General features: G+C 59.5%; 6 protein-coding genes and 2 non-coding genes across 10 annotated transcripts; 5 read left to right on the top strand and 3 right to left on the bottom strand.

Annotated features, from left to right (window-relative positions):
• Window positions 1-683: 683 nt before the first annotated feature.
• NDUFB10 (NADH:ubiquinone oxidoreductase subunit B10) lies at window positions 684-3,049 on the top strand. Its single transcript, XM_055409174.2, has 4 exons — window positions 684-944; window positions 2,126-2,264; window positions 2,472-2,611; window positions 2,884-3,049. Exons 1-4 carry the CDS (start codon window positions 797-799, stop codon window positions 2,985-2,987), a joined length of 531 nt encoding a protein of 176 aa, XP_055265149.1. The 5' UTR covers window positions 684-796; the 3' UTR covers window positions 2,988-3,049.
• A 195-nt stretch (window positions 3,050-3,244) lies between these two features.
• Window positions 3,245-5,043, bottom strand: RPS2 (ribosomal protein S2). Its single transcript, XM_055409172.2, has 6 exons — window positions 4,845-5,043; window positions 4,669-4,758; window positions 4,214-4,321; window positions 3,786-3,959; window positions 3,449-3,700; window positions 3,245-3,364 (listed from the first exon to the last, which is right to left on the bottom strand). The coding sequence occupies exons 1-6, from the start codon at window positions 5,019-5,021 to the stop codon at window positions 3,284-3,286; spliced, it is 882 nt and encodes a 293-aa protein (XP_055265147.1). The 5' UTR covers window positions 5,022-5,043; the 3' UTR covers window positions 3,245-3,283.
• Window positions 4,029-4,162, bottom strand: LOC129545858 (small nucleolar RNA SNORA64/SNORA10 family). The gene has a single exon (XR_008683782.1). It is a non-coding gene; the product is annotated as a small nucleolar RNA SNORA64/SNORA10 family (small nucleolar RNA).
• Window positions 5,044-5,510: 467 nt separating the features above from the next.
• On the top strand, window positions 5,511-5,637 carry LOC129545865 (small nucleolar RNA ACA64). The gene has a single exon (XR_008683789.1). It is a non-coding gene; the product is annotated as a small nucleolar RNA ACA64 (small nucleolar RNA).
• A 1,189-nt stretch (window positions 5,638-6,826) lies between these two features.
• On the top strand, window positions 6,827-10,800 carry RNF151 (ring finger protein 151). Its single transcript, XM_055409173.2, is given in 4 exon segments — window positions 6,827-7,385; window positions 7,692-7,788; window positions 10,320-10,765; window positions 10,767-10,800. Coding segments are annotated over 4 exon segments (786 nt in total). The 5' UTR covers window positions 6,827-7,176.
• A 1,232-nt stretch (window positions 10,801-12,032) lies between these two features.
• On the top strand, window positions 12,033-18,038 carry TBL3 (transducin beta like 3). Its single transcript, XM_055409175.2, has 22 exons — window positions 12,033-12,156; window positions 13,611-13,662; window positions 13,763-13,858; window positions 13,945-13,992; window positions 14,096-14,237; window positions 14,323-14,407; window positions 14,491-14,661; window positions 14,744-14,819; window positions 14,904-14,997; window positions 15,074-15,255; window positions 15,343-15,484; window positions 15,581-15,639; window positions 15,725-15,828; window positions 16,184-16,331; window positions 16,417-16,647; window positions 16,739-16,809; window positions 16,884-17,040; window positions 17,123-17,181; window positions 17,332-17,435; window positions 17,527-17,598; window positions 17,683-17,841; window positions 17,924-18,038. The coding sequence occupies exons 1-22, from the start codon at window positions 12,077-12,079 to the stop codon at window positions 18,013-18,015; spliced, it is 2,424 nt and encodes an 807-aa protein (XP_055265150.1). The 5' UTR covers window positions 12,033-12,076; the 3' UTR covers window positions 18,016-18,038.
• A 112-nt stretch (window positions 18,039-18,150) lies between these two features.
• NOXO1 (NADPH oxidase organizer 1) lies at window positions 18,151-22,722 on the bottom strand. Of its 3 annotated transcripts, none has more exons than XM_055409179.2 (9): window positions 21,752-22,722; window positions 20,260-20,396; window positions 20,090-20,170; window positions 19,847-19,922; window positions 19,547-19,751; window positions 19,266-19,447; window positions 19,053-19,166; window positions 18,673-18,790; window positions 18,151-18,589 (listed from the first exon to the last, which is right to left on the bottom strand). In XM_055409179.2, the coding sequence occupies exons 2-9, from the start codon at window positions 20,323-20,325 to the stop codon at window positions 18,331-18,333; spliced, it is 1,101 nt and encodes a 366-aa protein (XP_055265154.2). In that variant the 5' UTR covers window positions 20,326-20,396; window positions 21,752-22,722; the 3' UTR covers window positions 18,151-18,330. The 3 variants fall into 3 exon arrangements, with proteins under 3 accessions (XP_055265154.2, XP_055265155.2, XP_088689390.1); XM_055409180.2 differs by having other exon boundaries at window positions 19,571-19,751; XM_088833264.1 differs by having other exon boundaries at window positions 20,260-22,722.
• On the top strand, window positions 22,631-24,965 carry GFER (growth factor, augmenter of liver regeneration). Its single transcript, XM_055409181.2, has 3 exons — window positions 22,631-23,403; window positions 23,668-23,864; window positions 24,734-24,965. The coding sequence occupies exons 1-3, from the start codon at window positions 22,720-22,722 to the stop codon at window positions 24,894-24,896; spliced, it is 1,044 nt and encodes a 347-aa protein (XP_055265156.1). The 5' UTR covers window positions 22,631-22,719; the 3' UTR covers window positions 24,897-24,965.
• Window positions 24,966-27,611: the final 2,646 nt, after the last annotated feature.

Raw genomic sequence — 27,611 nt, 5'->3', positions numbered from 1 at the left:
AGTGGAGCTGGCCTCAAGAGCACAATAGTGCTCAAGGCTAGGATGGAACCCTCAGAACCAGAACAGAGTGCCCTGTATCCAGGGGAGGAGCCACTTCTCCTTAGTGGGGGTGGGGGTGGGGGTGGGACTGGGGGTAGATGGGCAAACCTTACACCCTGTGCTGCCTCAGGCAGCATCCTGTCCCCCCAGGCGCCCTGCAAGCTCACCGGCATCAGCCAGTCCATGAGAGGCCCTGGCAGAGACAGTGGGGCCCAGAGAGGGCTGTAGGGAATGGACAACCCAGGAAGGCTTCCTGGAAGAGTAGGGTGTTTGGTAGTTTGCTCTATTTGTTGACTTCCCTCTTCTGGACTGAGTCCGCTATCCTGGTGTGTTCACCATCCTGCTCCGTGCTGCACCTGGCACGTGCATCTGAAATGAGTGGTTTCCTTACTCCTTACTTACACTTCTTAAAGTGTCTCTTTGCTCCCAGAATTAAAATAGGGATCTTCTGTTTCCTTCACCGCCTATAACAATGCCCAGCGCACGGCAGGCACTCCTCGCGTATGCGATAGCGCTGCGATCCCACGCGGGGGCGCTCGCGCCAGCCGCGAAGGTCTCAGGAGAACCCGTAATCTTCCCGAGGCCACCCTTGGACGGTCCGGGCAAACTACAAGTCCCATGGTGCCCCGCGGGCGCCGGCCGTCCTGCGCAAGCGCGGCCGCGCTCCGGTGTCCTCTGTGCAGGCGAGCTAGGCCGCGGGACCCGGGCGGAGGCCGGGCAGCGCGTCCGAGAGCTGAACCCGCCGCGCGCCGCAGCCATGCCGGACAGCTGGGACAAGGACGTGTACCCCGAGCCCCCGCGCCGCACGCCGGCGCCCTCGCCGCAGACCTCGCTGCCCAACCCTATCACCTACCTTACGAAAGCCTTTGACCTCCTCGTGGACCGGCCGGTGACCCTCGTGAGAGGTACTAGCCCCGTCGAGGCCCCCGCCCCGGTCATTCAGCGTGGACCCCACTGCACCCCAGGCCTCCTCGCCTCCCGGGACGCCCCCCGTCTCCCCCCGCCCCGTACGGCCCCTGCTCCTGGGGAGCCGTACACGCACCCCTGGGCTCAGGCTTCTCACAGATTAGGGACTGTTTGCGGACCGAAGTCACCGAGAGGCTTGTTAGATCACACTCTCCCAGCGCGCTGGGCATCTCGCATTTTGCACAGCAGACGGTTCCGGTGGGCTGTTGAGGTGCAGAGGTGCTCCGGTACCCCTTCGCAGGCCTACAAAATGGCCCTCCCACCGAGGTATACTGTAACTTGCCCTCCGTGAGCTGCCCAAATGCCGCCATCTCTGGTCCAAACCAGGTGAATGTTTTTTAAAGGCATTGTTTTGTTACCCAGCTCGGTGGGGCGCAGCACGCTGAGCACTGTGTCCTTGATCACTAGCGCCAGTCGACGCCGTTAATCCGTTCCTTCAACAGCAAAACATTTGAGGTGCATAGCATGCTCTGGTGGCTCTTTTTTGGTGGAGGAACTAGATGCCTGCCCCCGCCAAGGTCTGGAATAAACAGGAGTGGAACTGCTCCCTTTTGTGTAGCAGTTTTTTAGGAAGTGTTTTCTGTCTGGATAGGTGAGATCTCACTAGGTCCAGCTTGTTCATTTACGCGTGGGGAAGTTGAGACTGAAGGTCAGTGGTGGCAGAACTGGGACTGGAGTCCTGCTAATGGCTTCTTGTTGGGGCCTCTTTGCCTCCACAGTGGAGTCCCCGTGCTCTGGGGGACGTGGGTCAGCAGGTGGGGGCTTGCAGAGGACAGGCTCTGAATCCTGCCGTCTCAGAGCCTGGATGTCCTCTCTGTAAATGAAAAGGCCCCGCCCTACACAGGATTGTTGTGGGACAGAGGGAGATAAGGATGGTGCCTGCCTTATAGAACTCTCTATAAACCGCAGACGTCGCAGTTTGTAGCCCAGTGCTTTCCAGGACTGGCTGCCAGCCCTCCCACACCTCTTGGGAAGTCCAGTTGCCGGTCTTTGTAAAACTGGGAACATTTGGGAAACGTGCCTCTTCCACGGCTTACAAGAAATACAAAGCTAAGAGCCCTTCAGACTGTGACCTGTCCAAACCGGTAGCCTTTTTGGGTCTGCGCTTTTCTCTTTGCAGAGTTTATCGAGCGGCAGCATGCCAAAAACAAGTATTACTACTACCACCGTGAGTTCCGCCGCGTGCCGGACATCACAGAGTGCCAGGAGAAGGATGTCTTGTGCATGTTTGAAGCAGAAATGCAGTGGAGAAGAGATTAGTAAGGCTCCCCCCTTGGGCTTCTGTTTAGTCAGGGGATACAGGGAGCCCTGCACAATGAATGTACCCTGCTGGGGGCAATCATGCCCTTGGGAAGCCATGGGTGGAGAGGCCAGACCACAGGGCTCCCAGGCCCTGCCTTGATTTTACTTTCTCTCAGTACAGGGAAAGGAATCCTTCTAGACCATCTTCCTTGTTTACCTTTCAGCAAAGTTGATCAAGAAATTGTCAACATTATCCAGGAAAGGCTGAAGGCCTGTCAGCAGAGGGAAGGTGAGAGCCACAGGCAGAACTGTGCCAAGGAGCTGCAGCAGTTCACCCAGGTGGTCAAGGCCTACCAGGACCGCTGTGAGTGAGCCCTCCCACCCAGCTGCCCCCAGGTCCTCCTGCCTCTCCCACCTGCCTGCCTTCTCAACCCTACTTCCAGTCTTCACACTGGCTATGTGCTAATATAGCTGGTATACTAATCATACCAGTCTCTGGAGGTTTTAAGAGTCACCCTACCTGTCTGTCTACTCAGTGACCTGCCTTAGCTGCCCAACTTCTCCCTGCACAGAGAAAAGGCAAGTTCCCCTCATGGCAGGAGTGGCCCATGATTCCCCTCCCCATCTCTTTCCCAGATCATGACCTGGGGGCCCATTATTCTGCCAGGAAGTGCCTGGCAAAGCAGAAACAGAGGATGCTGGCAGAGAGAAAAGCCGCCAAAGAGGCTGCTGCTGCCTGAGGCAGCTGTGTGTCACCTTGTGTGTCTGTCACTGTTGCTAAAATAAAGAGTAATAGAGCCTGTGCCTGTGGTGTTACTTTCAGCTCCCAGACACTTTTCATCTCACCGGTCCTATTTCCTGTCCAGATTCAGCCACCACTGAGCACAAGTCCAGTGGCTTTCACTGTGGTGGGCTTGGGTTCAAGCCCTGGTTGGAAAAGATCCCACAAGCCACGTAGTGCAATCAAAAAAATTTGGGAAGAAAAACAAGACGCAGCTATAAACCAGTTTCATTCACTTTATTATTCCACATAAAATTATGTGGTGGCTACAGCTGGGGCCTGCGTCCTCTGCACGGAGACTCTGGTGTGGGTCTTCACAAGATGGTCAGTGAATTCCTAGAAAAAACAAGACACTTTTAGTTGTGCAGCTAGACAGAGTACTCCCCTCTGCTCTTCAACAGGGTGGGGGACAGGCAGTACCTGATATGGAGACTTGGTGAACACCGTCTCTTTCCAGAGGTCAGGGGTGAGATAACTGTAGGTCTTGGAAATAGCATCAAAAGTGGCCTTGGCAAAGTTGCCCAGCGTGGCGGTACAGCCCCTGGCGGAGGTGTAGCAGTCGTCAATGCCGGCCATCATCAGCAGCTTTTTGGGCACAGGGGCGGAGACTATGCCGGTGCCTCTGGGCGCTGGGATGAGGCGCACCAGCACGGAGCCACAGCGGCCAGTCACCTGGGAGGGGTAGAGACATCAGGGGACGAGACAGGCAGGAGTCTGCACCACCACAAGCCCTACTGTGCACCAGCATCCAGCCTACCTTGCAAGGAACTGTGTGGGGCTTGCCGATCTTGTTCCCCCAGTAGCCTCTTCGCACGGGGACGATGGACAGTTTGGCCAGGATGATGGCCCCACGGATGGCAGTGGCTACTTCCTTGGAGCACTTGACACCCAGACCAACATGTCCATTGTAATCCCCGATGGCAACAAACGCCTGCAAAGAGACTGACGTGGGTGGGGGTCCTGGGGCTGCCACAGCATCAGTAAGCACCCACCACACAGGGTCTGTTGCGCCCCTCAAGGCAAGACTGGCCACCAGGAGGCCAATCTGAGATCCTGAGGAGATCCTTCCTCTCTCTCCCCTTTACGAAAGTCACACGTGTGATGACAAGTGCAACCATGCAGAGCTGAGAGAGTGTCTCAACACCCTTGGCAGAAACTGCCCAGGAAGGTATAATGACTGGGTACCTTGAACCTGGTCCGCTGGCCAGCACGGGTCTGCTTTTGCACGGGCATAATCTTCAAAACCTCATCCTTTAGGGATGCTCCCAGGAAAAAATCAATAATCTCAGACTCCTGCAAAAGATAAACTCGTTACAAAAAAGTAATTAATCAAACACCTAGAGGGGAGTCTAAGTGTTAGTTGCTCTGCTGGAGTTTTTGGGATCTCATAGACTGTAGGCCGCCAGGCTCCCCGCTCATGGCGTTTTCCAATAAATAATGGTAGCCGTTCCCTTCTCCAGGGGATCTTCCCAACAAAGGGGTCGAACCCGGGTATCCTGTACTGAAGGCATTTTCTTTACCGTCTAAGCCACCAGGGAAGTCCAGGGAAAGTCTAAGTCTAGAACCTCTCAACGTTTGGCTAACAAGAGTACCCTCGACAGCAGGCCACGGCCCCATCCAGGATGAGGACCCGTGTTTACCTTGATGGGCAGAGAGAAAAGGTAGATCTCCTCCAGAGACTTGATCTTCATGTCCTTGACCAGGCGGCCCAGCTTGGTAACGGGGAGCCACTGAGAGAGAAAAAGGCGCAAGTGACCAGGGCCTCCTCCCCGGTGCCACCTAAGGGCCCGCCTCACGCGCACAAGCTCAGACCTACCTCCTTGTCCTCGGCCTTGCCTCCGCGAGCTCCGCGGCCTCTGCCCCGGCCTCGACCCCGGCCGCGACCCCGGCCCCGGACGCCACTACCGAAGCCTCCGCGGAAGCCACCGCGGCCTCCCATTCCGGGGCCCCCGGGGCCTCCGGGCCCTCCCGCAGCACCGGCGTCATCCGCCATTTGCTAAAAAGAGAGACAAGAACCAGTCGGTGAGCGAAGTCCTGGCATTTACAGCCGCCTCGGGCGCCCAGGCCGGGCTCCACAAAAGAGCGCGGGCGCAGCATCCCAGGCCCTGCCCGATGGCGGCCCAGGCCCGCCTGCTGCAACCACGCATAAACCCACTCACGTGTTTCCACGAAGAAGAAGAGAGAGGCCGCGCGCGACGGTGTCTTTATAAGGCGCCAAGGGTCGCGAGATCTCGGTTGTCCCGCCCCAATGGCGTTGCGCCAAGAGTATATAAAACAGCCTGTGATTGGCTGCGCTGGGCCCTGCCCCCGCCGAGTTCTGTGTGCGCATGCGTGTCTGCGGTCCCGGAACTTGGGCGACCCATATAAGGGCTCTCGCCAGCGGCACGTTACTTTCTCCGGTTGCAGGTAGGTTTGTTCGTTTGTTTCCGCTGGCTTCTTGCTGTTTGCGAAGCTGTTGGGGCGGGCGGTTTGGGAGATCGGCGTTGGTTGAAAATCACCTTCGGCTTTGACCATGGCCGCAGATGAGATTCGGCGCCCAGAGCCACCGGGGGCCTTAGCTCACTGCCCGCTTCTCCGTGTGGGGATGTGAAACCCAGGCCCCGACACGCGCTCCCGCTCCGGTCTCGGTTGCGGCCTCTCTCGCGTGTTTCGGACTCTGGTATCTAACCTTGTCTTCTATCCGCAGGACAGCTAGATGCTCAGAACCTGAGGCCAACGCCGCCAAGACCGTCGGGGTGGGAGGGTGGATGGGGGGCTTTCCTTTCACTTTTCAATAAAGCTGTTGATTTAATTCATCCGTGTGTGTGTGTTCTTGATCCCCCCGTTATCAGCCTGCAAATCACATTTGTGGCTGCTGGGACCAAGGTGTGCGGTGGAGGAAATACCTTTGTGGGACACCACTCTTCCAGCCATCTCGGCTTTGCTTTGAATGCCACACAGGGATAGAACCCGGTCTTGAAGCTTGGCAGGCCACTCCTAAGGTCCCACCCTCGAAAATCTTCTAGGATTTGATGAACTCTACACTCTGCCTTCCTTGATGGCTCAGATGGTAAAGAACCCACCTGCAATGCAGGAGACCTGGCTTCGATTCCTGGGCCAGGAAGATCCCCTGGAGAAGGAAATGTCTACCCACTCCAGTATTCTTGACTGGAGAATCCCATGGACAGGGGAGTCTGGCGGGCTACAGTCGATGGTGTCTCAAAGAGTTGGACACGACTGAGCGATTTAAGCGTGCGCAAACACCCAGTGGCATGGAAACCAGTTCTCTTCTGTGCTTCCTATATGGGAATATGGTAGTTTTCCCAAGTTGGAATTGGTTTACCCATCTACGCCTTTCCTCATAGGCATACCCAGGCGGTCTGAGAGGCTCTCCACATGCTAGGCTGCTGCTTTGGTACCACAGATATCAGGTCCTCCTCTCTGGTTTGTAACCTGGAAATAACTGTGGGTCTGATCCCAAGAGGCCTTGTGATGGGTCAGTGTCTAAAGCCCCCAGAGCTCTTGGGGACCTAGCCACTGGGGCAGCAACATGTGAGGAAGGAGAAACAAACCCTGCGCTCGTACTGGAGACTCAGCTTTGAGGAAGTAGCCCCTGGAAGCTTGGTTCCAGCCTTAGTGCTGTTTGAAGGTTAACTGTCAGCCACCCTGAAGTCAGGGGTTCCAGAGACCTGTCCTGGGTATGAGCTGCCTGAGGCTCTTGAGGCAGGAGCAGAGTCAGGTGGCACCCTGGGCCAGGGCTGTGATTGGCCCGAGCTGGACAATGCTCCTGTGATGTCGGCCTGCTCCTGCTATGAAATGGTGACTCCTGAGCCCTGGCTTCAGTGGAGCTGCCGTCCAGACACAGATCATGGTGAGCTCTTAGATTTGTGCCTAATTTCAGAGACCTGCCCAAGCTGGACCCCACTCCTCACTGAGATGATCTGCATAATGGGGTACAGGGCCCCACATGGGACAAGGAAACCTTTCAGAGACCTCTGGCCCAGGTCTAACTCCAGGCCAAGGCCAGCTTCTACAGCTGGGTTTGGTAGAAATGGGGGATCTTGGCCGTCACTGTTGCCCCCTCAAACTGGGTGCTGACCCAACTCTCTGTTTGGGGTTCTCACGTGGCCCACCTCCCACTCAAAGCTTCCTGGAGTCCCTTTCTGGGCATGTGGAGTGGGGAGTCAGATCCTGGTCCTAGCCAGGCCCTGATGCAGGCCTGGCCTTTGCAGAGTGGCGGGTATGATCTCAACCTCTTCACCAGCCCTCCCGATTGCAACCTCCTGTGTTCTGTCTGCCGCGGAGTTCTCAAGAGGCCGGTGAGGTTGCCGTGCAGCCACATCTTCTGCAAGAAATGCATCCTCCGGTGGCTAGCCAGGTGCTACTGGGCACCCAAGAGGCTCGGGGGCCAGGGCAGGGCTGGGGGGCTGTTCCTAGGACCAAAACAGAGAAGAAGGTCAGCCAACCACTGGGTCATGGTGGCCATTAGGTTCAGCTGCCAAATCTCCTGGGACACTAATATATGAGCTGGGTCCCTGTGGAATCTGCACCCCGGCCTCAGAGTTGAGTGCTCCCTGTAAAGCCCTCTTATGCCTCTTCCAGCTAGAGAGAAGGAAGGGCCGCCAGGGGAGGCATGTTGCTGCCACCTCCATGCCCAACAATCACCCCAACTCATGTCTCCTAGACAAAAGACCTGTCCATGCTGCAGGAAAGAGGTGAGACGGAGAAAGATTGTCCATGTGAATAAACTCCAGAAGATCATTGGCCGCTTGGAAGTCAAGGTAACTCAGAACACACCCCACCATCACCCTACCCTCCTCCCCTCTGCATGGGTCGGGGCAAAGCCAGCAGAGGGGTTGAAAAGAACCCCATTCTCAGAACTGAGGGTTTCTATTCCACCAACACACTGCTCCCCTTAGGGTTATCAGACCTGTCTGAATGTGAGGCACTTCTCTACAACATACTTGATAGGTGGTTTTGGGCAAGTTACTTGACTTTTCTGAGCTCTAAGAGCCCCAGCTGTAAAATGGGGATTATAAAGGATGGAGAGCCTGCTGTGGTGCCATTGCTGCCAGCCTCATAGTTTTATAGATAGGGAAATTGAGATTACAAAAAAAAACAAACAAACCTTGGCTGGGGAGTGTCTTTTTGGTCTAGTGGTTAGGATTTGGCACTTTCACTGCCATCAGTTCAGTTCAGTCGCTCAGTCGTGTCCAACCCTGTGACCCCATGGACTGCAGCACACCAGGTCTCCCTGTCCATCACCAACTCCCAGAGTTTACTCAATCTCATGTCCATCGAGTCGGGGATGCCATCCAACCATCTCATCCTCTGTTGTCCCCTTTTCCTCCTGCCTTCAATCTTTCCCAGCATCAGGGTCTTTTCACGAGTCAGTTCTTTGCATCAGGTGGCCAAAGTACTGGAGTTTCAACTTCAGCATCAATCCTTCCAATGAATATTCAGGACTGATTTCCTTTATGATTGACTGGCTGGATCTCCTTGCTGTCCAAGGGACTCTCAAGAGTCTTGTCCAACACCACAGTTCAAAAGCATCAATTCTTCAGTGCTCAGCTTTCTTTATACTCCAACTCTCACATCCACACATTACTACTGGAAAAACCATAGCATTGACTAGATGGACCTTTCCTGGCAAAGTAATGTCTCTGCTTTTTAATACGCTGTCTAGGTTGGTCATAGTTTTTCTCCCAAGGAGCAAGCGTCTTTTAATTTCATGGCTGCAGTCACCATCTGCAGTAATTTTGGAGCTCAAGAAAATAAAATCTCTTACTGGTTCCATTATTTCCCCATCTATTTGCCATGAAGTGATGGGCCCGAATGACATGATCTTAGTTTTCTGAATGTTGAGTTTTAAGCCAATTTTTTCACTCTCCTCTTTCACTTTCATTAAGAGGCTCTTCATTTTCTGCCATAAGGGTGCTGTCATCTGCATATCTGAGGTTATTGATATTTCTCCTGGCAATCTTGATTCCAGCTTGTGCTTCATCCAGTCTGATATTTTGCATAGAAGTTAAGTAAGCAGGGTGACGATATACAGCCTTGACATACTCCTTTCCCAATTTGAAACCAGTCTGTTGTTCCATGTCCAGTTCTAACTGTTGCTTCTTGATCTGCATACAGATTTCTCAGGAGGCAGGTGGTATGGTATTCCCATCTCTTGAAAAATTTTCCAGTTTGTTGTGATCCACACAGTCAAAGGCTTTGGCATAGTCAATAAAGCAGAGGTAGATGTTTTTCTGGAACTCTTGCTTTTCCAATGATCCAATGGATGTTGGCAATTTGATCTCTGGTTCCTCTTCCTTTTCTAAATCCAGCTTGAACATCTGGAATTTCATGTTTCATGTACTGTTTAAGCCTGGCTTGGAGAATTTTGAGCATTTTGAACATTCTTTGGCATTGCCTTTCTTTGAGATTGGAATGAAAACTGACCTTTTCCAGTCCTGTGGCCACTGCTGAGTTTTCCAAATTTGCTGACATATTGAGTGCAGCACTTTAACAGCATCATCTTTTAGGATTTGAAATAACTCAACTGGAATTCCATCACCTCCACTAGCTTTGTTCACAGTGATGCTTCCTAAGGCCCCACTTGACTTCGCATTCCAGGCTCTAGGGGAGTGATCACACCATCCTGGATATCTTACAAATAGCTGAGAAAAGAAGCTAAAGGCAAAGGAGAAAAGGAAAGATATATCCATTTGAATGCAGAGTTCCAAAGAATAGCAAGGAGAGATAAGAAAGCCTTCCTCAGTGATCAATGCAAAGAAATAGAGGAAAACAATAGAATGGGAAAGACTAGCGATCTCTTCAAGAAAATTAGAGATACATCTCATGCAAAGATGGGCTCAATAAAGGACAGAAATGGTATGACCTAACAGAAACAAAAGATATTAAGAAGTCTCAAGAATACAAAAAACTATACAAAAAAGATCTTCATGACCCAGATAACCACGATGGTGTGATCATTCACTGCTATATCCTGGGTTCAATTCCAAGAAAAAACGAAGAAGAAAAACAAAAAGCCTGGCATACATTCAACCCACTAGACCAAGCCAACCATGTAACTCCCTGTTCTCTAAAACTGTCCCCACTCCTCTGAGATCTAGATTTTTTCCTACCTTTAAGCATTTTCTACAGTTTCCCTCTCTCCACCACATCATTAGTAGCCTAAGAGCTTGGGAGGCTGCCAATTCAGTGTTTCCTGGTCAGTGGAACCTCATGGATAGGGGATTCTTGGGGGTGGCTGGAGATGTCCCCAACCTGGTTTGGCTCACACAATGCTCTCCTCCACCCTCAGTGCAGGAACGCGGAAGCTGGCTGCCAGGTGACGTGCCCCCTGGCGCATCGCAAGGGACACCAGGACTCATGCCCCTTCGAGCTGATGGTCTGCCCCAACGAAGGCTGCTTGGCGCGGGTGCCTCGTGGGGCCCTGGCTGAGCACAGGCAGAACTGCCAGCACGGTGCCCATCAACGCTGCTCCCTGGGCTGCGGGGCCACCCTGGGCCCAGCCGAGCGCGCAAACCACAACTGCTACCGTGAACTGCGAGAGGCCTGGTGCCAGCGCCAGCAGCGCAGCCGGACCCTGGGGCTCTGCCTGCTGCGTCATATGCGCAAAATGCACCGGACCACCGGCCTCATCCGCCGGCAGCTGGCAGACTTCCTGGAGGAAGATGACCCCCTGCTCGTGGGTGCCCCGCAAGAGGAGGCCGAGGCCACCCCATAAGGCAGCATTGGGGTTGAGGTGTGGGGGCCCCAGGGTGAAGCTACCTTGTAAATAGAGGGTAAATAAATGCAGGTCCCAGGCCTGGCCGCCTCACTACCGCTGTGCTTGCTGATCTCACCCCGCCTCCTCCAGGAACTACTACTCTCAGGGGAAAGAGGCACCTTAGCTTTTCCCCTGGACCTCTCCAAGTTCTTTCCCACCAGTTCCTCACACTGACTTTTCCCCTCGGCTCTCTGCCTTTTTCTCACTCGACTGTCTCCTCTGCAGAGGTTTTCCCTGACCATCCTTTCCCAGTCCTCCTTCCCAGTTACCTTCTTCCAATCTGTTTCCTGGCTTCGCAGCCAGTAGCACAAACAGCTCAAACCCCTGAAGTCAAAGTACAAGCCAACTGCTCACAGTGATTCCCAAGGATCCCTCCTTATCTTGTTTCTGCCCTATATTCTCCTTCCTACTCACTCACTGCAGCCACACCGGCTTGTTTCTCCTAAATGACAGGCTTCTGCACTGGCTGTTCTTCAGTCTGAAGCATCGTTCCCCCAGATAATCAGAGGGCTCCCTGCTTCACCAACCTCGGGCTTTGCTCGCGGTTCACCTTTACAAGGAAGCCTCCATCACCCAGTTTAAAGTTGCGCCCCCTGCACTCCACTCCATCCTAACCCTGCTACATTCTTTCCAGATCACTAACCACTTAACAAGATTATTCCGGGCCCTTCCTCTGCCCAGCCCTCGCCTCACTAACACGGTAGCTTCTCTGGTGTCTCCCAAGTGCCTAGAACAGAGAATGTGCTCAATCAATATTCCAACGATTCCGAAATCACCCGATTTACTACCAGGAAGAGACGGGGACGACAGAGGATGAGATGGTTGGATGGCATCACCGACTCAATGCACATGAGTCTGAGCAAACTCCGGGAGTTGGTGATGGACAGGGAATAAGTCCATGGGGTCGCAAAGCGTCGGACACGACTGAACTGAAGCAGTTTACCTGCGGTATTTCTCATACCATATGCTAAGGCGGAGCCCGGTTCAGGGCTCTGCTAACCCACCGCCCTTAACCCAAATGCCAGAATGCCAAGGGGGCAGGAGTCTTGGGATTACTTCAATAACCAGTGGCGGCTGGCGACCCCAGCACCCTGCCAGTCGACGCCTCCCGCCCCAGTCGCTCCCACGTTACTCTACGTCCCACCCTCCAGGCCGGAAACGCCTCTGCCATCTTCCGCTTCCTGACGCCGCGCCGCTGCCCACAACAAAGATGTCGCCGAGGTCGCAGATCAGATGACGTCACACTGGTAGTGGCCGGTGACGCCATCTCTGCGAGCCCGAGGTGCGGAATGGCTCCCGGGTCTCCCTCACGCGGTGGCACCGGCGACATGGCTGAGGTGGCGGCCGGAGTGGGCCGCTTCAAGTCCAAGTAAGCTGGGGCGCTGGGGCTGGGGGCGAAGCCGCCGCTGGGGCTGCGGGCGCCGCCGAGGGTGGGAGCCGGATTCGCAGCCGGAGTAGCGAAGGCGCCGGCGTGGGTCCCACACGCATCGGTTTGGGGAGGGATGATGTACTAACGGGAATGGGTCCTAACAGGCGGGCGGCTGTGGCATCAGGTGGTAGAAGCAGGTACTGACCGGCTCGGAGGGCCGGCCCTGGAGCCTGGCCGGGTGCAGCTAGCTTCCGCGGCCTACAGTTGAAGCAGGTTCGGTCGGGGGCGGGGACAAGAGATCCCCTGGGCGGTGGGAGTCCCCACAGCCCAGACGACGGCAGAAGAGCCACCTCTGGGGCAGGCGGCCTGGGGAGCTTTCACATGCTGTCTGTCTTCTCCAAGGACTGGGAAGAGAGGTCAGGAGTCCCTGAATTCCGGGCTTATGCAATCCCCAAATTTATGTTGAATGTCTAAGTGCTCAGTTCCCGGATCCAGACAGACTCAGCCTAACGCGTAGGAGCAGTCTGATGGGGTAAACCTACCAAGCAGATAATTTCCATCAGTGGCTGCGACAGGCACTAGCAAGGGGAAGCCCTGATGCCAAGACTGCCTCTGTTGGACGGTAAAGAAGGCCCAGGGGTCCTCCAGCTTCCTCTTGGCCGTCAGTCTTCCTTTAGTGGAGATAGCCAGGCTGGGAATAGGGAACAGCCTTTGTGAACACAAAGGATTAGCAGAGGCCCCTCATGGCAGGTTCTTGGGAATATGTAAGGAGAGGAGAGGGTTTCAAGGCAGGGGATAACACAAACAAGAGTTGTGTTCTAAAACACCTCTCTGGGAGCAAGCTTTGAGAGAGTGGTCGGTACACGGTGAAGAGGCTGTAACAGTTCCCCAGAGAGGAGAGTGCCGTGGCCTAGACCAGCAAGGAAGTAGCCGAGAGGGAGCGGTGAGGATAATCTGCCTGGAGAGTGCGGTGGAGGAAGGAATTGGGCTTGGGGAGGGGCAGGCTGGAGTTGGACCTCAAGGGTAAGGATGTTAAAGAGGATGTTGCTCTGGGCTGGTACCCAGGCCTGGCCTCCCATGGCCAGCAGAGGGCGCCCAAGGCCTGGCTTGCGGGGCACCCGGGAGTCTCTGTGAAGATCTGGACTGCCTTTGCTTCCCTGGGCCCGTGTGGATCACTGACCCGCTCAGGTTCCCAAATCTTCTGTAACAAGGGGGTACTAACACCCACCTCCCAATATGGCTGAGAGGGGTAAAGAAAGTAGCAGATGAGCTCATCATCCCGCCACGCGTGCGCACGCGCACGCACACACACACACAGCAGAATCCCAGCCCTCCCAGAAACTCCTGAAGGGCAGGGCCCTATTGGGTTGACCTCCGGGAGAGCACCTAGCTCAGGGCTGGGCACCGGGGACCACGGGGTGCTGGTTCACTCTCTCGCCCTGTCTCCCCTCCAGCTATGCTGTCGAGCGCAAAATCGAGCCTTTCTACAAGGGCGGGAAGGTGCAGGTACTGGCCCTGGGATGGGGTCGGGTGGTGGGGTTGGCAGGGTGATGAGGCAGCCTGGGGCTGCAGGGTGTTCCCTTGGCTGAGACCCCTTTGTCCCCAGCTGGACCAGACTGGACAGCACCTCTTCTGTGTCTGTGGCACCAGAGTCAACATCTTGGACGTGGCCTCGGGGGCTGTGCTGCGGAGCCTGCAGCAGGTGAGGGCGGGGAGGGTCGGGGTGAGGCACCAGTGTGGACGGCAGCCTGTTCTCACAGTGCCCTGCGCACCCACTCTCGCCCCCAGGAGGACCAGGAGGATATCACTGCCTTTGACCTCAGCCCCGACAACGAGGTATGTGGGATTGGGAGAGGAGGCGGGCGGCACCTCCCACCCAGACTGAGTGGGTGCGGCTGGCATGCACAGCCGAGCGCCAGCTGAGCCGCATCCCCTCTAGGTGCTGGTGACGGCCAGCCGGGCCCTGCTGCTGGCTCAGTGGGCCTGGCAAGAGGGCAGCGCCACCCGCCTGTGGAAAGCAGTACACACAGCCCCTGTGGCCGCCATGGCCTTCGACCCCACCTCCACGCTGCTAGCCACAGGTAGGACCCCGGCTGGTCTGGGGGCAGCAAGCCCGGCGGGGATCTTTGGGCCCACAGCACCCCCACCTCAGACCCACTCCCACAGGCGGCTGTGACGGGGCCGTGCGCGTCTGGGACGTCGTGCGGTACTATGTGACGCACCACTTTCGGGGCTCGCCGGGCGTCGTGCAGTGAGTTCGGGAGGCGGGGGGCGGGGGCAGGGGTGTCACAGCCCGGGCGGCGCAGCTCACAGCCCCGCCCCGCCTGCCCGCAGCCTGGTGGCCTTCCACCCGGACCCCACTCGCCTGCTGCTCTTCTCCTCGGCCACAGACACCAGCGTCCGCATGTGGTCGCTGCAGGAGCGGTCGTGCCTGGCCGTGCTGACTGCCCACTACAGCGCCGTCACGTCTCTGACCTTCAGCACCGACGGCAACACCATGCTCAGGTCAGAGCCCAGCGCCCCGGCCTTGGCAGGGGAGGGAGGGCCACAGCCGCAGCCCAGGCACTGAGGCGGGTGTCCCCCCCAGCTCGGGCCGGGACAAGATCTGCGTCGTCTGGGACCTGCGGAGCCTCCAGGCCACAAGGACCGTGCCAGTGTTTGAGGTGGGGGCGCCAGGGCCGGTGAGGGTGGTGGGAGGGGAGGGGCGGCAGGGCTGGGGGCTCTACGCCTGACCCGTTTGTCCTCAGAGTGTGGAGGCCGCGGTACTGCTGCCGGAGGAGCCGGCACCAGAGCTGGGTGTGAAGTCCACGGGCCTGCACTTCCTCACGGCCGGCGACCAAGGTGGGTGGGCCGGGCCCAGGCGGGAGGGGGCGGGGGCCGGCGGACCCAGTGTCCCAGCGGCCTTGTCCCCACACAGGCGTGCTGCGCGTGTGGGAGGCGGCCTCTGGGCGGTGTGTCCATGCACAGCAGCGGCTGCCGGGCCCCGGGCGGGAGCTGACCCACTGCGCCCTGGCCCGCACCGCCGGCCTGCTCCTCAGTGTCACTGCCGACCACAACCTGCTGCTCTACGACGCTCACTCCCTGCGGCTGCGGAAACAGGTGCGCACGTGCTGCCCCTGCCAGGCCCCGGCCCAGGCGCCAGCCCCCTACTCACCCAGCCCGCCCCGTATCCCTCCTGCCCCGCAGTTCGCTGGCTACAGCGAGGAGGTGCTGGATGTACGGTTCCTCGGGCCCGAGGACTCCCACGTTGTCGTGGCCTCTAACAGCCCCTGCCTGAAGGTGTTTGATCTGCAGACCTCAGCCTGCCAGATTCTCCACGGCCATACAGGTAAGGGCGCGAACCAGGCTCTGGGCCCTCACCCGAACGGAGCGCCTGGCCTGGCCTCCACTGACCTCTAGCCATGGCCACTCCCCTTTCTTCCAGACACCGTCCTGGCCCTAGATGTGTTCCGGAAGGGGCGGCTCTTTGCTAGCTGTGCCAAGGTGAGACTCCATAGAACCGGGGCAGCGGGGGCAGAGACTGGTGGGGTAGCCCCGCCCAGCCTCCCCTCACCCTTCGCGTCCCCAGGATCAGAGCATCCGCATCTGGAGGATGAGCAAGGCTGGCGAGGTGGCTTGTGTGGCTCAGGGCTCTGGGCACACACACAGCGTGGGCACCATCTGCTGCTCCAGGTAGCGGTCAGGGCCGGGGATGTCGCAGAGGCAGAGGCGGCTCTTGCCTTGCTCTTCGAGTCTCCAGCCCAGGGGTGTGGAACAGAGGCCGGGGCAGGGGACCCCAAAGGGCTGCAGTTCCTTGGAAATAGCCTTGAGGCTGGTGGGTAAAAGGACACTGAGCGATGCCCCGGGGAGGGTCCCATTGTTGGACTGAGTCACCTGGGGTGCCAGAGTGGGGGGCACATGGCAGTTCTGGTCGTGGGGCAGGCTCTCCGGTCTGGCCTGAGGTCTGGCAGGCCTGAGCTATGGGGCTCTGCCGGCAGCGCTGGCCAGGGCTCAGCAGGTGTCTCCTCTCCCCTAAATCTGGCCACAGGCTGAAGGAGACCTTCCTGGTGACGGGCAGCCAGGACTGCACTGTGAAGCTCTGGCCCCTCCCTGAAGCCCTGCTGTCCAAGGGCACAGGCCCGGAGGGCAGCCCGGTCCTTCTGCAGGCCCAGGCCACACAGCGCTGCCATGACAAGGTGACCGCATGCAGCACCCGGGTGGGGTCATGGCCAGGCCCTCGCCAGGATGGGGGTCTGAGTGGCTGCCTGCTCTCGCCACCAGGACATCAACAGTGTGGCTGTTGCCCCCAACGACAAGCTGCTGGCCACAGGCTCACAGGACCGCACAGCCAAACTCTGGGCCCTGCCACAGTGCCAGCTGCTGGGCATCTTCTCAGGCCACCGGCGCGGGCTCTGGTGCGTCCAGTTCTCACCCATGGACCAGGTGCTGGCCACAGCCTCAGCCGACGGCACCATCAAGCTCTGGGCTCTGCAGGACTTCAGCTGCCTCAAGGTGAGCCGCCTCTGGCCCAGGCCTGGCACCCCCTCCACCCCAAACCTGGCCCCCCACCCCATGCCTCACCCCGCCCCCACCCTGCCCACAGACTTTTGAGGGGCACGACGCTTCTGTGCTGAAGGTGGCCTTCGTAAGCCGCGGCACGCAGCTGCTGTCCAGGTGAGTGGGGGGTGGGCAGGGCTGGGGTGCACGGGACAGGCCCCAGGCTAAACCCCTCCCCATTCCCACCCCAGCGGCTCTGACGGGCTCCTGAAGCTCTGGACCATCAAGAACAACGAGTGTGTGAGGACGCTGGACGCGCACGGGGACAAGGTCTGGGGGCTGCACTGCAGCCGGCTGGATGACCATGCCCTCACCGGTGCCAGCGACTCATGCATCATCCTCTGGAAGGTGTGTGGGCCAGGGAGGGCATCGCAGTGGGCAGGGCAGCGTGGGGTCAGTCTGAGCCCAGGTGACCCCGGTCTGACCCCAGGATGTGACTGAGGCGGAGCAGGCCGAGGAGCAGGCCAAGAGAGAGGAGCAGGTAGTCAAGTAAGTGGGGTCTCCCCGCCCCCCAGCTTGGAGTCGGCGAATGCGCTGGTCCCTCCTCTCTGGAGCAGCCACCCTGCTCATGCCTGGTGGGGATCAGGCCTGGCCGGGTCCCCCAGGGGCCCTGTGCCCTGTCCCCTCCTTGCCCTCCAGGCAGCAAGAGCTCGACAACCTGCTCCACGAGAAGCGCTACCTGCGGGCTCTGGGCCTGGCCATCTCCCTGGACCGGCCCCACACCGTGCTGACCGTCATCCAGGGTCAGTGCTGCCTCAGGTTGCACGGGGTGGGGGGGTCTCTCGGGGTCTGTGCTGCCCCTTCCCTAGGGCTCAACCTGCCCTCCTCCTGCAGCCATCCGAAGGGACCCCGAGTCCTGCGAGAAGCTGGAGACCACAGTGCTCCGACTGCGGCGCGACCAGAAAGGTCTGGGGCGGGCAAGGCGGGTCGGATGGGGCCACGTGAGGCTGGGGGTGCGGGGGCAGGTGTGACTGTGCCCATCGCCCACAGAGGCCTTGCTGCGCTTCTGCGTCACATGGAACACCAACTCGCGGCACTGCCACGAGGCCCAGGCCGTGCTGGGCGTGTTGCTGCGGCATGAGGCCCCGGACGAGCTGCTGGCCTATGATGGCGTGCGGGCCTCGCTGGAGGGCCTGCTGCCCTACACCGGTGAGTGGGCTGGCCCGGGGGCGGGCAGGGCCGTCCGCCACACTCGGCCACCCCTGACAGCCTGCGGTCCTTCCTTCCCCAGAGCGGCACTTCCAGCGGCTCAGCCGGACACTGCAGGCGGCCACCTTCCTGGACTTCCTGTGGCACAACATGAAGCTGCCCGCGGCCCCCTGAAATACAGACTCTGCTGTCTTGGCTCCCTGTGTCCGTCTTGACTTCATCTCACCCCCTGGTTCTGGGCCACAGCTGGTCAGCCTAAGGGTGGCCACCCCCAGACCTGCCCTTCAGCACAGACACAGCGCGGTCAATCAGGAGAGCTTTACTCAAGGCATACTGGGGCATGCGGCCCAGCAAGCCCCACCTCCCCTGCTCCTCCCATGGCCCTGAGGCTGAGGTGGCTGCTAGCCCTCGTCCCTGGGCTCTGGAGCCTGGGGTGGTCCCTGGGGCCTGGGGTGCACAGCACCGCCCTCCACGATGGGCCGCACTCTCTCAGGGGGCTCCCTGCCGCCCCGCGTCCCGCCGCAGTGCCTTACGGGTGATGGTGCAGCAGCGGCTCTGAATAGTGCTCAGAGGCGGCCGGGCAGGCACAGGAGGCGGAAGCATTGCGGCCTGGGAGGACCTGGGGGAGCTGGGGGCCCCGCCCTCCCCACCGTCAGACCCGCGGTGGAGCCACGGCCCACTGAGGAGGGTGCTCAGCCCATCACGCTGCAGCGTCGCAGCTGGGAGAAGACCAGTGTGGCCTCGGAACCTGTAGGACACAGTTTGGTTGGCTCTGGGCCCTGCCCCACCCCCTCCGCACCAGACCGACTGCCAGAGTCCCAGCCCACACACCTGCACAGCCACCAGCCTCTATCGGAGGCTTCCAGCACATGCACGCGTGCCCCTGCGGGCACGGACAGCTCATCAGCCCGGCTGCTCTCATAGGCGCGGACAGCACAGAACTGGGGCCCTGGGGGTAGACTCTGGGTGGTCACCATGGGGCTGCAGAGGTCAGGGCACCACCCCTGCTTAGTCACCCTCTCGGGGCACCCCCCTGCATCTCTCTTAATACCAGAGACCGCTTCTAAAGCTCAGCAGGCTCTGGCTCGCTCTGGGATCAAGCACATGCTGCAGGGCCACTGTCGCCCCCGCCATCCCGCGGCCTCCCTCCCCCGGCTCACGCTGGACACTGCCCTGTGATGGCGGGGCGTGGGGAGGACGGTCAGTCTCACCACTTATCCCCAGGGGCTGTCCCCCATCCTGTCCCTGGTGTGGGGCTGCCTCCTCCAGGTAGGGAGCAGGAAACCACGCCATCTGCTGGTCCTCGTTCACCACCAACCACCAGCCTGTGCCCGAGAAGGGGATGGGCGGGGGGCTTCAGTTCCTGCAGCCTGCTGGGATCCCAGGGGCAGGAGGGCATGTCCTTCTGACTGCCACCAGCCCACCTGAGGGGTGTCGTAACAGCACATCCAGGGGCTCCTGGGCCTGAGTGCGGAAGGGCTGGCCCTGCATGTCCTGGGTGCTGAAGGGCTGCAGGCAGCGCAGGCTCTGGGCCTCCAGGGTGCGGATGGCAGGGCTGCCTGAGGGGCCTGGCGGGGTCTCTTGCGGGGTGGGCAGGATCACCAGGCTGGTGAGGGCCCAGGGTGCAGGGGAGAGGTGTCAGGTGTCTCCCACAGGCCTATCCGGCCTCCAAGCCTCCCTGCTTGTGGGCCCTTCCCCACCACACCTCTCCCGTTCTCGGGGCAGGCACCTGCCGGGTGGCAGCATAGGCTCCAAGTCCGGAGGTTGTGGCGCAAAGAAGCCAGTGAGCACAGGGCTGCAGGACACACGCTCCCTGGCTGCCAGCAGCGCCCTCAGGTAGGCCTCCAGCAGCTGCAGGCGGGCCAGACCGCGGCCCGTGCGGCCTCGGTGCACCAGCCAGGGTGCATCGGCTGCGGGCAGGATGGTGCAGCTGTGGGAGTCCTGACCAGGCGCCTCATGTCTTGCTGCTGCCGCCCCCACCCTCCTGGATCTCTGCCGGCCTGACCTGGGAGCTTGGGGAGAACGCGATCAGATCTCCGCAGCAGGCCCGCCTCCACTGGGAAGGTCTCCTTGAGAGTTTTCTGAGAGCAAGAAGAGGCATCATCGGTCTCTGAGGGCCCACTAGGTTCCCCTGGGAGGGCAGGCAGGGGTCCCTTGGCTGAAAGTCCAAGTGGGCACAAGGGCAGGGCGTGGGTGGTCTCCCGTGGGTCAGGCGGCTGGGGGAAGCCAGGTGACCAGGCTCACTCACATGGAGTCTCCTGAAGTCCTCCCAGCTTCTACGAATGAAGCTGTCACTGTCATCCGACCAGCACACGGAAATGGCGAACATCTGGGGGCAGGTCGGGGGCATCTTGGAGACACTGGGCCAGGAGCTCCCCCACCTCCTCTGGGGCTGGCAGGGGTCCCACGGGCTCCTACCTGGATCCTCTCTGTCTGCACCAGAGCTGCCCCGCTCACACGCACCGGGTGCCGGGCTCCCGCCATCCTGGTGACCTCAGATCTCCGTGACGGGCTTCTGGAGTCTGCTGGGCGTGACCCCGGGTCCCACTACCTCCCTGCCCACGTGGGGAGGAGGGGAGGCCTCAGGCACCCGGAAGGCTGGAATTCCCCAGCAGTGGCCCAGTCCTGGCTGCCCTCCCCTGCCCTTGACTGGGGCCTTCCCCGCTTCCTTGCCACGCCCCTCACCTGGGGAGGCAGGGGCACGAGGCTCCCAGGGAGGAGGGGAGGCAGTGACGGTGGAGGGGCTCCTGCATGAGTGTGAGCGTGGGGGCAGGAGGGCCATTAGAGCACCGCCAGGCTGCCCCTCCTGGCTCACCACGCCCTGCTGGAGCCCAGGCTGGGCAGAGCCACCCAGTGGCCTGGTGTGTCCCTGGTTCTGTCCCTGAACTGACTGCAGTCGTCACCAGCAAAATATTAAAGGCTCTAAGTGCTTTGTTTGACTTAATCCTCACATTGGAGGAAAGGTCTCTTAATGTCCCCAAATGGCAGAGAAGGAAATTTGTGTTAAACGGATATTAACCATCAGGGTTTCTTCATCTGCTGGGGAGAGGCAGACCTCACGGCTCACCCCACAGGTCCCGCTTTGGTGGAGGGGCTTGCGGCAGGATGAAGAGGGTACATTCCAGTCACTAGCATTGGGAATGGCGAGGTGGAATTGGGAATGGCGAGGACTGTTCCGAGAATCAGCTCTGAATTCATGACTTCCCAGTGTGCTGCAGACACAACCTCTGAGGCCAGGAGTGGCCCTCCCCCAACTAGCTGGGGCAATGAAGGGAAGGCCCTAGAATCCCCAGACAGACGTTGGGCCCAGGGGCCCACATCTCCGGCACCACCGCCTTACAGGGGAGACAAGAGCCCATCCAAACCTGGCGCACGGGAGTTCTTCCTTCCCCCGCCCACAGCTCTGAGAGCAGGGAGGGGCGGCCAGCCTGGCGGCACTCTGATGGCCCTTCCCCTCCTCCTTCAGTCACACGCCAGCAGGAGGGCCTCAATCCCAGCCCCTCCATCCAAGCCCTGGAGGGAGGGAAGGGTCAGGAGGCCACCCCGGACTGACAAAAGGCCTTTGTGCATCCGTCCTGCCAGAGGCGCTCTCTGAAGCCTTCAAACCTCCCCTGGTCTTGGCCCAGGCAATGAACACCTGTGGACACAGGCCTAATTTTTGCAAAGTGCCTTCAGTCCAGCTGTCACACTCTTGCCAATTTCAGTGGAGGCCGCTGGCCTGGTAGGGTACAGAGTGGGACAGCTCCTGCTCCCTTGGAAGACAGAGAAGTTGGAGAAGGGCCAGTCTGCTCACAGCCAGGGACCTAGAAGGATGCTGCGGCCCCTTCCTACACTGGTGACACCCCCATGTTCCCCACCCCCAGCAACCGAGATCCTCTCCACACTCCACATCCCCTCCCTCACCTCTCACCTGGACCACTACAACAGCTCCATGTTCCCCCCGCAAAGCCTGTGGTCCTCACTTGCTGCAGTGAAATCCACTCTCCAGAGGAATCTACGTGAAACCGAAATGCGATCAGGCCAGGGTACCCTGCCCCAAGCTTCGCAGCACCGTCCCAGGGTCCTCAGCATGCATCCCCAGCTCCTGGGCCAGTCAATGGTGTTCTCAGTAGGCCCCTGGCCGCCTGAGGACCTCTGCTCACACCACCCTTCCCAGGTCCTGTCCCACACTGGCCTTTCTGCCCATGCAGGACGTCAAGCTCCTCCTCCCTCCTGTGTTGGCTCTGACTACCCTCCTCAGCTGATTTCTCATTCTTCAGGCCTCTCTGCCTCAGGGTCAACTCCTCAAGGAGGCCTCCTAGATTTAACACACCCTGTTCATAGCCTCCATCACGCTTATACCTAAACACTTATTAGTGTGACTCTTGTTTTTTCCAGCTTGACCACTAGACCATGGGCTGAGAAGGTCAAGGAGGAAGGAATCTTGCTCCTTGCCCTATCCAGAGCCTAGCGCCGTGATAAGGACAGATTAGGCACTACACAGGTATTTGCAGAATGAATTAATGTGCATGTTAATGTACATACGGGATTAACGTACATATGGAAGAAGTGGTATGCCTGAGGCCACGCCCCACCTGGGTTTAACCCCTTCAGGTAGGCTGTGGGACTGAGCAGAGAGGAGAGGGGCTGCTCAGTGCTCCCCGGAGTCCAGAGACATGCCTCCTCCTTTGCAGACTCGACCCTCCCAGCCTAGGCGGGCGCCCGTTGCCATGGCGCCGGTGGCCTAGGCGGTCTCGCCGAACCCGCATCCGCACCGCCCTTTGTGCGCTCACAGCCCCGCCCCGCATTGCCCAGGTGCCAAGCACCCGGCCCCGGGCGCGCCCCCAGCGGAGGGCACAGAGCCAAGCCGCAGGCACGCGAAACGGTCGGAGCGGAGCGATGGGGGCGTCGCGGGCCGCAACACGGAGGTCCAAGAGGCCGCAGCCCGAGGCCGCGTCGCGCCCACGGCGCGTCGTCCACAACACGCTGGTCTTCTACTGGAGGAAGCGGGAGCACCGCCACGGCCGACTCGAGACCAGCTCGGGCCTTGGAACGAGGCCCAGGGGCGGGGCTAGGACTCGGGGCTCGGGCGCCGCGCGGACCGCGGCTCGGGCCTCCGGCGCGTCCCCAGCCCGCACGCCTGCATCTCCCGGGGCGCGGACCCGGGCCGCCAGCCCCGCCCCCGGGCCCAGCTCCGCGCCCGCGGCGCGCGAGCCCGGCTCCTGCGGCCGCGCCCTGGCGGCGGCGCGCGCGCTCGCCTGGAGGCCGCCCTGGATGCCGCGGTGGCGGCCGCGCTGGCCCGGCAGGCACTGCGCGGGCGGCATGGCGGCGCCCGGCGAGCGCGGCCGCTTCGGCGCCGGGATCCTCTTCTCCTTCCTGCCCGGCGGCGCGCGCTCCGAGGTGACGGACGACCTGGTGACGGACGCGCGCGGCCGCGGCGCGGGGCGGAGAGAAGCCGCTGCCTCGGCCCGGGCGCCATCCGTGGGGCCGGCGTCCGACCCTCCGGCCTCCGAGCTCGCCTCCCCGCGGCGGCCCTGCCGGGCCTGCGTGGACTTCAAGTCGTGGATGCGCACGCAGCAGAAGGTGCAGGCGCAGGGGGGCCCCCACACCTTGTTCTCGGGCACCCCGGACAGGCTGCCCGGCCCCTCCCCGGGGGTCGGCGCTTCCTAACCGTGCCCCCGAGGTAGGCCCAGCCTTTCGGCTCTTGGCCACGTGTGGGCTGGATCGGCCCCAGGACTTCTGTCTCCGGTCAGTGGGTCTTCGGCTGGGGCGAAAAATAAACGGGGAGCTTTGTAGGTTTTTGGTCGGGGAAAACCGAACTGACCCTTGGTCGGCCTCCTTCCACAGCGGGACAGCAAGTTTAGGGAGGACTGCCCTCAGGATCGCGAGGAACTGGGCCGCCAAAGCTGGGCTGTCCTCCACACCCTGGCTGCCTACTACCCCGACCTGCCCACCCCAGAGCAGCAGCAGGATATGGCTCAGTTCATACATTTATTTTCCAAATTTTACCCGTGTGAAGAGTGTGCTGAAGACATAAGGAAAAGGTGAGTCGTGTCTGCAGGGCGTGCAGCCTGGGTCTGGGGCCCCTGGCAGATGTCATAAAGGGGAGCCTAGAGAAGTAGAGGCCGAGGTGGCAGCGGGTTGCCGAGAGCAGGGACCACCAACAGCCGAGGGATTCTGGAGCCATTGCCTTTCTCCTCAAAGGTCAGGCTGGGGCTGCTCCTGGGGGCTGCTGCTTTCTGCAGCCACATAGCTCCCTCCCGGGGAGGGCTACTCTGATGAGATCCCTTGCTTAGCACTGATGCAGACTCTGGCAGGTTTCCGGGGACTCCACTGTGCCTAACTTCTGGAGCAGGACCTTCAGTTTCAAGGCCTTGGGAACTCATTGCTTTTGCTTCCAAGATCCACCTTTTGGGGGAGCCCAAGAACTGTTGTTCAGCAGCTATAAGCATTTCTGGGCTGGCTGTGGGGGAAAGGTCAGCCCTTACTGTTTGGAGCCTGGGCATTTATTTATACGAGGTCTCTTGCTGAGGTGATGTGGCAGGGCCAAAGGTGTGAAGAAGCAGACCTGCCAGCCCCGTCCCTCCACACACTGCCTGGGGCCAGGGACGCTGGGGTGAGGCCTCCTGATTGTTATGAGGTTGTAAAGCGGAGACCTTGTGTCTTCATGTCTTGCCCAGGGCTCTTGTCAGGGTTTGCCACGCGCCCTAGGAAGGGGTTGGAGCAGGGCTAAGAGTCCACTGGGCCTTGAGGCTGGAGGGTCAGCCCCCTTCTTGGAATTCCTCAGAGCATGAGGGCACCCCTGGATCTAGGCCCCAGCTCTCCTCCCTGGATTGAGCAGGCCAGGAGATGGTGGGGCAGGCACACTGGGAGCACCGCCTGCCCACTTCTGCACGTGCTTCCCCTCACGCAGGATATACAGGGACCAGCCAGACACGCGCACTCGGGTGAGCTTCACCCAGTGGCTCTGCCGTCTGCACAACGAGGTGAACCGCAAGCTGGGCAAGCCGGACTTTGACTGCTCACTGGTGGACGAGCGCTGGCGTGATGGCTGGAAGGATGGCTCCTGTGACTAGCCAGCAGCTGGAGCCTGGGGAGGCCCGGCCAGAGGGGGCGGGGCTCATTAAAGTGCCGTCACACACAGAGCCTGTGGTGTCTCCATTGGGTGGTCCCCAGACCCTGCCCTGGGAATCCTCTCTGAGGTTCGGGGGAGAAGTGGAGGAGCCCGATGCAGGCACCCCAGTGGTGGCCTCACTGCGGGCCCTTGGGGCTGCTGATGGGGGAGGCAGGGGCAGCCCAGGACGTCCCTTCCCTTCAGGATTCACCCACCCCACCGCCTGCTTCTCCACACAGGAAGCTCACAGGCCTGGCTGGGCACTGCCATCTCGCCCCTTGGGCTTGGCCAGTGTCTCCCCACCTTGTAGTGAGGGACAGTGCGGAATAGTGACTGTAGCCCCGGAGGCTGTGCGCTGTTTCCACGTCAGGAAAGAGGCCTCTGGCCCTACAGGTTCTGTGGAACTCTAGACCAAAATAAAATGCTGGAGAAGTGACCGAAGCCCTGGCTTCAGCGTGTTTTGTGCTGGGACTTGCAGCAGCGGACAGGCCTGCTGCCCACATCCCTCTGCCATCTGCTGCTTCCTTATCTGGGTTCTGGCTCCCCAGGAGAAGGGGGCCTTTCCAAGGCCAGGGTGGGCTAGGATATTCAGGAACAGGAGGCTGAGTTGCTGGAGCCGAGGGAGAACGGCTCAGAGGAGGGGATCCTTATGTTGAATGACAGGGTCCTCAAGGCCCCAGTAAAGATGTGGTTCTAACACCCATCTCTGCCCAAACATGCATCGTGGAGGATCTGGAGCGGAGGGATGGCAAGGTGTGACTTTAGCTGGAATATGGCGGAGGTGGCCGCGAGTAGGGAGAATCGACACCTACTACGCAGCAGCTGAGAGGGAAGCTCACCCCAGGGTGGGTGGCAGGCATCACTGGATACATTCTGAAGGTGGGGTCTAAGGTGACTACAGACTTCTGGCCCAAGCCACTGGAAGGAGGGAGTTGCCAAGTGTGTCAGTGAGATGCAGAAGGCTATGACTAGAGCAGGTTTGGGGGTGACCTGGACCCAGCTTTAGGGCCTTCCCAGATCCTCTCATCCACACCCATTCCCAGGGCTTGGCTCCCAACTGGAATGGCCCAGCAACAGTGTGCCCCACCCCGTGGTTATAAAGCTCTGGTCACCTCTCCCTAGTGTGTCTCAGCCCCTTCCTGGGCAAGAGCCAGCCTTTAGCACAGCCTCTCCTCGGCATCTTCACTACACTGTCCCCACAGGGGTGCTGGCTTCCACAGGGGCTGCCCAGAGGGGCCAGGTGACACAGAAATGAGGGCAACCGGCAGCGAAGTCACTGCTCTTTGGTATACCAGATGGACGGCACCAGCGGGGCTGTGGTCAGCTCAGGAGCATGCCTTCCATGTTGGCTCTCCCCGCTTCCCTGCCTCACTTCCCTTCTTCCCTAACTCTGGCTTCCTCAAAGTTTCACCTCCCAATAAAACTCTTAACTTTGCAGCAGACTCTGATTTTCAGGCTAAGACAGAGGGACTTAAATTCAAGGGAAAGTCCTGGCTCAAGCTGTGAGCATGGAGACCAAGGGAGTGAGCACAGAGCAGGGAGAAGAGCCCCAGGACCAGACACGGGGACTCCTAAGCTCAAAGGTCACAGGAAGAACAAGAGAGAGAGATAAGAAAGGGCCCATGAAGTAGGAGGAACAGGAGGAGAGGGTGATGTCAGAAGTGTTCCCAGGAGGAAGGGAAAAGGATGGCAGTGCCTGAATTGCCCCTGGGACTAAAAGGAGCAGTGACAGCTGGAGGGAAGTGGGTTCAGGAATGGAAGGAAGTAGCAGGTTTAGACTCCGATGTAACCAATCAAGTAAAAGGGGAAATGAATGATGGATGAGACAGAACTGTTGCCGACAGGTGAGAGGTATGGGACTGGATGCACAAAGCATCGAGTCAGCCAGGCCACACCTTTCCTCAATGTCCTGGATAGAAACTGGCGTCATCTGTCCTGGCACAGTAGTGACCTGGGTTTCAATCCCAGCTCTTCACTTTCTGTGATCAAGGAACCAGTCTTTTTTTTTTTTTTTAAACTTGGTCACGCCGTATAGCTTACACAGTTACTAGCTTCCCGACCAGGGATCAAACCCAGCTCTGGCAGAGAAAGTCCCGAGTCCTAACCACTGGACTGCCAGGGAACTCCCAGACTGGCTATTTACCATCTGAAGAAAGAGGGGTAAAAGAGCCCCCTCCTCCACAGAGGGTGGTGGAACACCAGGCACTGTCAATGCTCAAGGAATGTGGACTTTCCTCAAATGTCCTGGACAGAAACAAGTGTCACCTGGGCCCCTGCCCAGCTCCCTGGAAGGACCATGAAGGAAGGGACCCTGTCCAACCCCGAGCTGGGTGATCTCTGGAAGAAACCCAGCAGGTGTGCAAGGGAGTCAGGCACCCGCTCTGCCAAGCTCCCCATCTCCAATCCTTCGCCCCAAACTGTCTGCCCAAAGTCAGCTGTGGAGACCCAGGAGTGTGGAGGGGGCTCAGTGGGCACCCTCCGCAGAACCACATCCAGCCACAGGATGACAGCAGAGACGCCCCACCTCACACCGGCCCGACCTCTGGGCTCTGCCTGCCTGGGCAGTGCCCTGAGGGCAGAAGTGCCCCTCACTGTTAGGGAGGCTGGAATCCTCTGAAGGAGAAGGGGGACTCATGGAAGCTGGGTTACCTTTCCTTGAGGGCTGAGGAGAGACGCT

The sequence above is a fragment of the Moschus berezovskii genome, chromosome 27, assembly GCF_049115385.1.
Source record: "Moschus berezovskii isolate FMDL1 chromosome 27, NW_MosBer_1.0, whole genome shotgun sequence".
Classification (NCBI taxonomy): domain Eukaryota; kingdom Metazoa; phylum Chordata; class Mammalia; order Artiodactyla; family Moschidae; genus Moschus; species Moschus berezovskii.
This window is presented reverse-complemented; position numbering and strand designations above follow the sequence as displayed.

What these genes read in the sequence shown, in the direction of transcription:
- NOXO1 (XM_088833264.1), bottom strand. Translation starts at nt 20,325, where the DNA reads ATGGCGGGAGCCCGGCACCCGGTGCGTGTGAGCGGGGCAGCTCTGGTG. An exon ending in GCTGTTACGACACCCCTCAG is followed by an intron (nt 19,167 to 19,265) that starts GTGGGCTGGTGG and finishes TCTCGGGCACAG; the next exon opens with GCTGGTGGTTGGTGGTGAAC. An exon ending in ACAGCCCCTGGGGATAAGTG is followed by an intron (nt 18,791 to 19,052) that starts GTGAGACTGACC and finishes GTCTACCCCCAG; the next exon opens with GGCCCCAGTTCTGTGCTGTC.
- NDUFB10 (XM_055409174.2), top strand. Translation starts at nt 797, where the DNA reads ATGCCGGACAGCTGGGACAAGGACGTGTACCCCGAGCCCCCGCGCCGC. An exon ending in GCCGGTGACCCTCGTGAGAG is followed by an intron (nt 945 to 2,125) that starts GTACTAGCCCCG and finishes TTCTCTTTGCAG; the next exon opens with AGTTTATCGAGCGGCAGCAT. An exon ending in ATGCAGTGGAGAAGAGATTA is followed by an intron (nt 2,265 to 2,471) that starts GTAAGGCTCCCC and finishes TTTACCTTTCAG; the next exon opens with CAAAGTTGATCAAGAAATTG.
- GFER (XM_055409181.2), top strand. Translation starts at nt 22,720, where the DNA reads ATGGGGGCGTCGCGGGCCGCAACACGGAGGTCCAAGAGGCCGCAGCCC. An exon ending in GGATGCGCACGCAGCAGAAG is followed by an intron (nt 23,404 to 23,667) that starts GTGCAGGCGCAG and finishes CTCCTTCCACAG; the next exon opens with CGGGACAGCAAGTTTAGGGA. An exon ending in GCTGAAGACATAAGGAAAAG is followed by an intron (nt 23,865 to 24,733) that starts GTGAGTCGTGTC and finishes CCCCTCACGCAG; the next exon opens with GATATACAGGGACCAGCCAG.
- RPS2 (XM_055409172.2), bottom strand. Translation starts at nt 5,021, where the DNA reads ATGGCGGATGACGCCGGTGCTGCGGGAGGGCCCGGAGGCCCCGGGGGC. An exon ending in GCAAGGCCGAGGACAAGGAG is followed by an intron (nt 4,759 to 4,844) that starts GTAGGTCTGAGC and finishes TTTCTCTCTCAG; the next exon opens with TGGCTCCCCGTTACCAAGCT. An exon ending in CCCACACAGTTCCTTGCAAG is followed by an intron (nt 3,701 to 3,785) that starts GTAGGCTGGATG and finishes TACCCCTCCCAG; the next exon opens with GTGACTGGCCGCTGTGGCTC.
- TBL3 (XM_055409175.2), top strand. Translation starts at nt 12,077, where the DNA reads ATGGCTCCCGGGTCTCCCTCACGCGGTGGCACCGGCGACATGGCTGAG. An exon ending in GACGGCAACACCATGCTCAG is followed by an intron (nt 14,662 to 14,743) that starts GTCAGAGCCCAG and finishes TGTCCCCCCCAG; the next exon opens with CTCGGGCCGGGACAAGATCT. An exon ending in CCCTGCGGCTGCGGAAACAG is followed by an intron (nt 15,256 to 15,342) that starts GTGCGCACGTGC and finishes CCTGCCCCGCAG; the next exon opens with TTCGCTGGCTACAGCGAGGA.